General features: G+C 44.6%; 1 protein-coding gene across 5 annotated transcripts in view; it reads left to right on the plus strand.

The window, feature by feature from the left end:
- Positions 1 to 6,094, plus strand: part of RABEPK (Rab9 effector protein with kelch motifs) — a 32,869-nt gene that overhangs the window by 809 nt on the left and 25,966 nt on the right. For all 5 annotated transcript variants that reach the window (XM_006158242.2, XM_027775601.1, XM_027775602.1 and 2 more), the window contains exon 2: positions 1,015 to 1,073. In XM_006158242.2, the coding sequence (XP_006158304.1) occupies positions 1,021 to 1,073 (53 nt within the window). In that variant the 5' untranslated portion in view covers positions 1,015 to 1,020. The remainder of the gene's footprint in view (positions 1 to 1,014; positions 1,074 to 6,094) is intronic.

Consider the following 6,094-nt stretch of genomic DNA (forward strand, 5'->3'; position numbering starts at 1 on the left):
CAGACAGGCTGCAAGTTATGAAAGGGCCTGCAGTGGTAGAGGGTCAGCAAAAGGCCCGACATTGCTGAAGGTGGTGGAGGTGAATTGCCAGGGAAAGGTTGGGACTACAGGCCTTGCCTTGTATTTGGTGCTGAAACCCAGATTCATCCGAGACTTAAGTATTTCTCAGTCTTTTGAAATTTTACCTTCTGATAAATGGCGTAGGATGGCTGAAATTTTATTTTGATATATGCCTGTTCCCCATGAGAATCACAGATAGAAAACTGCAGCCCCAAAACTTCTGTAGTTGCATGAAGAAAGTTGTATTATATTTGCCTGCCAAACCTAAGATTATTTCATAAGTTTTAATAATTATTCAAAGTTATCAAGGCCTACACACTCTCAACAGGAAAAGTGTTTATTTTCATTGCCGGGGGTATGTATGCTCACCAGGGAAAGCACCCCCACAATGGATCAAGTCATGCTGCAATCCTTTCCCCTCCATCCTTCAGGATTTGGGCCATGCACACACATATGCCTCATGTGTTTTCTTTTCTTTTGTTTTTTTTTGGAGAGGTTTTTGCTATAGGGTGCGTGCGCTCGCCAGACAGACAGAGAGAAACAGAGAGACAGAAAGCGAGAAATCACCCCTTGGGGGGATGGCCACACCGCAATCCCTTCTCCTCCAGTCTCCTCTCGGGATCTTGGGCACGCACGTACACACGCCCAGTGTGAGTTTTAAGCCCCCGGGTCCGGTACGCGAACCGCGGTCGACTACGTGGGAGTCCAGCGACATAGCCATTACGCTAACTGCTGGTCCCTGCCTCATGTGTTTTTAAAGCTTCCAGGGGCTTGGATTTAAACTGAGATCAGTCGTATGGGATCTAGCTCCCAGTGCACAGTGCTTAACCACTGCCTTATGGGGCCACCCCAGCAAGAAAGGTTTAAGGAGGGAAGGGGTGACCTAATTCATTCTGTGTTTTAGGAGGAAGAAAATAATAACCATCTAAAAGTGTTTTTCTTTCTTGTGCATAGGACACCATGAAACAGCTGCCAGTCTTGGAGCCTGGAGACAAGCCCAGGAAAGCAACATGGTCTGTATGGAAGGATTCAAAAACAGAAAAACATGAGTTTTTGTTTCATTTATACGTAGTTTACTAACATTTTTGATCATCAGCGAGAAAGGGTAGAGACGAAATTGTCTGCAGTTTCTGGTAATTAGACTCAAACTGTCTGAGAAGGTCTTTAGAGGAAAGATGGGGGGCAATAATTATCACAGAGCAGATGTTGATTTTATTAAAATCCATTTACCAGGAAGAGTAAGGCACTGACCATCTGGCATCCTCAGTTCCAACACTTGTGTCTTCTCCTGAGCTGTGACTCATTTTAAGATTTTTAGGGAATTAGATTTGGATTAGACTGGCTTCATTGTTCCTTGGCTGCTTGTGCAACTAAACTGTCGTTCGACTAACACTGACCTGGTGGGCACCTGCCCTGTAGGCACTGCAGATGCAAAGATAAATAGTCTCTATGTAAGCAGGAGAAGGTGATGAGTTGCGATGGGTGTTGAGGTGGGATTCACAGAGGGCAGCATTTCCACAGGACCTTGAAGGAGAGCCTCCAGCCTATATTTCCTGCATCCATCTTGCTCCGTACCAGCTTACATCTGATGACAGCATTCCCTCATTTAAACCTTGTTGTACCTTCCTGTTGGTCTTAGGATAAAAAACAAACTTCAAGGGGCCAGCAGGTGGCATGGTGGTTGGGGGCACTGGATTCCCACATGGCCGACTGCAGTTGGAGTCCCAGACCTGGCAGCTTGCTTTCTTGCTTTCCCTTTCTCTCTGTTTCTTTGGTCAAATTAAAAATAATAACAAATGAAATTAAATAAATAAATAATAAAAAACAAAACAAACTCCTGGGCCAGCAAGTGGCGTGGTAGTTAAGGTGACAGATTCCACATGGCCAACCGCACAGTTTAAGCCTGGGACCTGGGTGACTTGAAAAAGACACCTAAGCACTTGTGCATGCCTCAAATCCTGAAAGGAAAATAGAGAAGGGATTGTGGCGAGGTCATCCGCGTTAGGAGATGATTTCTCACTTTGCTCCTCTGTCTCTGTCCTCTCTGGCAAGTGGGTCTGCCCTATGGCAAAAATCTAAAACACAACTCCTAAGCTGGCCTGCTGGGCCCTATATAATCCTTCTACCAGTCTTTCTAACTTCAGTTCCCCTTACCCAGCCCTTTGTCCTCAGTCTTCCTGCACCGTCCCACTGATGCTGACCTACTTGCCCCTCTATCTGGACCACTCTTTCTCTCCTTCTCCTACCCTTCTCTTTACCCAGCTAATTTCTACACAGACGTCTGTTCCCAGTTCCAGTGGGGCTTCTTCAAGGAGCCTCCTCGGACGGCTCGACCTCCTTCCTTCTCCCAGGGTAAGGCCCTTCTATGGTACATTTTTATAGAATATATCCTGTACTCCTTTATACCACAACTAAAATGAATAGATATTTGTGAAATCATTTAGTATTTCTGTTTCCATCAGGTCTAAAAGGGCTATGCAGGCAGGGACTTTTCCGTCTTACTCTTCATCTTTTAGGTTGGCTATTGGATAAGTTATTTAACTTTTTCTTTTTTTTTTTAGAGATAAGTTTAATTGAATCACATTCATTTTTGTTTCTGATTATTTAGCTTTTTTATCATATTTATTTTATTTTATTTATTTTTTCTTTTTTGGAGAGTTTTTTGCTATAGGGTGCGTGCACTGCCAGAAAGACAGAGACAGACAGAAAGCAAGAAATCACCCCCCAAAAGGGATGGTCATGCCACAATCCCTTTTCCTCCTTTCTCCTCTTGGGATCTTGGGCACGCACACACACGTGCCCAGCATGAGTTTAAGCCACCAGGTCCGGGACTTGAACCGCAGTCGACTACATGCAAGTCCAGCAACATAGCCATTGCACTAACTGCTGGTCCTTATTATTATTATTATTATTATTTAAAAGTTTGCTATAGGGCGTGCGTGCTTACCAGAGAGAGACAAAGAGAGAGATAGTGAGAAAGTAGGCCACCAGGACCATGACTTGAACTGCTGCTGTCAGTCATGTGGAAGTCCAACACCTCAACTACCATGCCACCTGCTATCCCCAAAGTTGTTTAACATTTTAACCTTTTTTTTTTTTTAAGAATTATTTATTTTATTCCATTTGTTGTTATTATTATTATTTAACTTGACTAGACAGAGACAGAGAAACAGAGAAGCAAAAAGTGAGAAACCAAGCTGCCAGGTCCAGGACTCAAACCACCGTCAGCCATGTGGGAATCTAGCACCCTTAACCCCCACCATCTGCCAGCCCACATTGTAACCTTTTTAAGTCTTGGTTCCTCAGTTGTAAAACTTCGATGATAATAGTACTAATTCTCAAAGGGGTTTTGTACAGAGTAAATGAACCCAGGCTTGTAACACAGTTAACATGTATGGTAGATTGTTAATAATTACTCAGTTGGACATTAGAAGAAAAACCTTAATGAGAAATAGAGATTTGGAAACCAGGCCAGCAGCTGGTATGGAAGTTAGAGCAGCTGGATCTCACATAGCTGACTGAGAGGTTCGAGTCCCAAACCTGGCAACTCAGAAAAATATACTGGATAGGGACCAGCAGGTGGCATGGTGGTTAAGGCACTGGACACTCCCACATGGCTGACCATGGTTCAAGTCCTAGATCTGGCGGCTTGCTTTCTCACTTTCTCTCTCTCTCTCTCTGGTCAAATTAAAATGAATGACTAAATAAAATTAAATTAAATAATTCTTGAAAAAAAATACTGGGCATGTGTGCCTAAGACCCTAAGAGGAGCATGGTGGAAACTGCTGATTAATATATAGATGGTGGCAATTTAAGCTATCCACACAGAAAGTTAATCATGTAGGCAAATGAAGAAAGAAAAGAGAATCTCGGGGACACCAAGAGTTAGGAGGAGGCCAGCAGGAAAGGAGTCAGAGAAGGAAACAGGAAGAGCAGCCAGAAAAGTGGGTAGAGAACCGAGGAGGGGGTGTGGGAAAACCAGGTTAGGAGAAAGGTATAAGAAGGAGCGAGGAGTCAGGAATACCAAATACCAGAGAAATCAGATAATACAAGGCCTGAAAAAGAGCTACAGAATTTCCTTTCAACCAGGGAGCTTGAAGTGTGTTTTCTCAGTCAGCATTTAGAATAACTATAGATTCAGGACTGGCAGATGGCATCATGGCTACATTGCTGGACTCCCATATAGTCTACTGTAGTTTGAGTCATGTGCGCGCGTCCCCAAGATCCCAAGAGGAGAATGGAGGAGAAGGGATTGCGGCGTAGCAATCCCCCCGGAGGGTGATTTCTCGCTTTCTGTCTCTTTGTCTCTGTCTTTATGGGGAGCACATGTGCCCTATAGCAGAAACCTCTCCCCCCCAAAAAAGAATAACTGTAGATCCTGTACTTTATTTATTTATTTTCTTTAGGTTTTTGCCAGGTGCACTGTGTGTGTGCACTATTTTGGCCACACCACAACTCCTTCTCCTCCATACTCCTCTTGGGATTTTAGACACACACAAACACACATACACGCCCAGCATGTATGAGGGACAGAGTGAGAGAGAAAGTAAGAAAAGCAAGCCTCCAGGTCCAGGACTCGAATGGTGATCAGCCATGTGGGAGTCCAGCACCCCTAACCACCATGCCACCTGCTGACCCTGGCCCCTGTTTTTTAAAATTTCGAGCTTTGAGGCCAGCCAGTAGCATGGTGATCCAGGCAGTTTGATCCTACACGGCCAACTGCGTAGTTTGAGTCCCAGATCCAGTGGCTTGAAAAACACTCGAGACATATGTGTGTGTATTACAGAAGTCCTGAGAGGAGAGTGGAGGAGGGATTACAAAATGATTATCTCCCCAGGGGGTGATTTTTCACCCTCTTCCAGCACCCTCCATGTGTCTCTGATGAGCATGCATACCCTATAGCAAAAAGAAGAAGAAGAAGAAGTCCCAGCTTTGGCTTCCTTCAGGTTCATCTTTGTGAATAATCTGGAAAGGCTGTTGAAGATCAATACATCCTATGAGGCTAGCTTGTGGCCTGGTGGATGAATCAACTAGTTCACATGTGACCTAACGCAGTGTTCAAGTCTTAGATCCAGCAGCATGGGAGACATGCTGGGTGCATGTGCATGCATACCTAGGGTCCCAAAGAAAGGGAGAGAGAGAGAGCGGATAGAGCAGCATGACTATGCCCAAGAGGGTGCTTTCTTGCTTTCCCCCTCTTTCTTTCTTCCGTGAGCACATGTGCCCTCTGGCAAATCTAAAAAACAAAATCGATACATTCTGAAGATTTTCTTTTTCTTTCTTTCTTTCTTTCTTTCTTTCTTTCTTTTGAGGTTTTTGCCAGAGGGTATGTGTGCTCACCAGAGACTTGGGGGTATGGGCCCCAAATGCAAACCCTCCTTCCTTCTCCCTTCTCCTGGGGTTTTTTCCTTCCTTCCTTCCTTCCTTTTCTTTCTTTCTTTCTTTCTTCCTTCCTTCCTTCCTTCCTTCCTTCCTTCCTTCCTTCCTTCCTTTCTTTCTTTCTTTCTTTCTTTCTTTCTTTCTTTCTTTCTTTCTTTTGAGGTTTTTGCCAGAGGGTATGTGTGCTCACCAGAGACTTGGGGGTATGGGCCCCAAATGCAAACCCTCCTTCCTTCTCCCTTCTCCTGGGGTTTTAGGCACACTTGCTGCACAGGTGCCCGGCATGAGTTTCAAGCCTTCAGGTTCTGTGAGCCAAGTGGGAATCTGGCCATAACCACTGCTCCACCTGCTAGCCCCTGGAGACTGCTTCTTAGGGAGGCATCGCTGGTGAGTGGTCAGAGCTTTGGGGCTGTCGGTTCCTATGTGACTCCACATCGGCCTCTGGCTACCATTACTGAGTCCTTCCAGCACTATTGTGAGGTTTGGTCTTGTTCTTCACAAATACCTATTTTTTTTTAATTATTTAATTTTATTCATTGTCATTATTTTATTACTTTTTTTTTTAAGTTGACCAGAGGGGGGCAGAGAGAGAGAAGGAAAGTGAGAAAATAAGCTGCCAGGAAACCAGCAGTTAGCGTAATGGCTATGTTGCTGG

Source organism: Tupaia chinensis, unplaced genomic scaffold (genome assembly GCF_000334495.1).
Source record: "Tupaia chinensis unplaced genomic scaffold, TupChi_1.0 Scaffold000575_1, whole genome shotgun sequence".
NCBI lineage: Eukaryota > Metazoa > Chordata > Mammalia > Scandentia > Tupaiidae > Tupaia > Tupaia belangeri.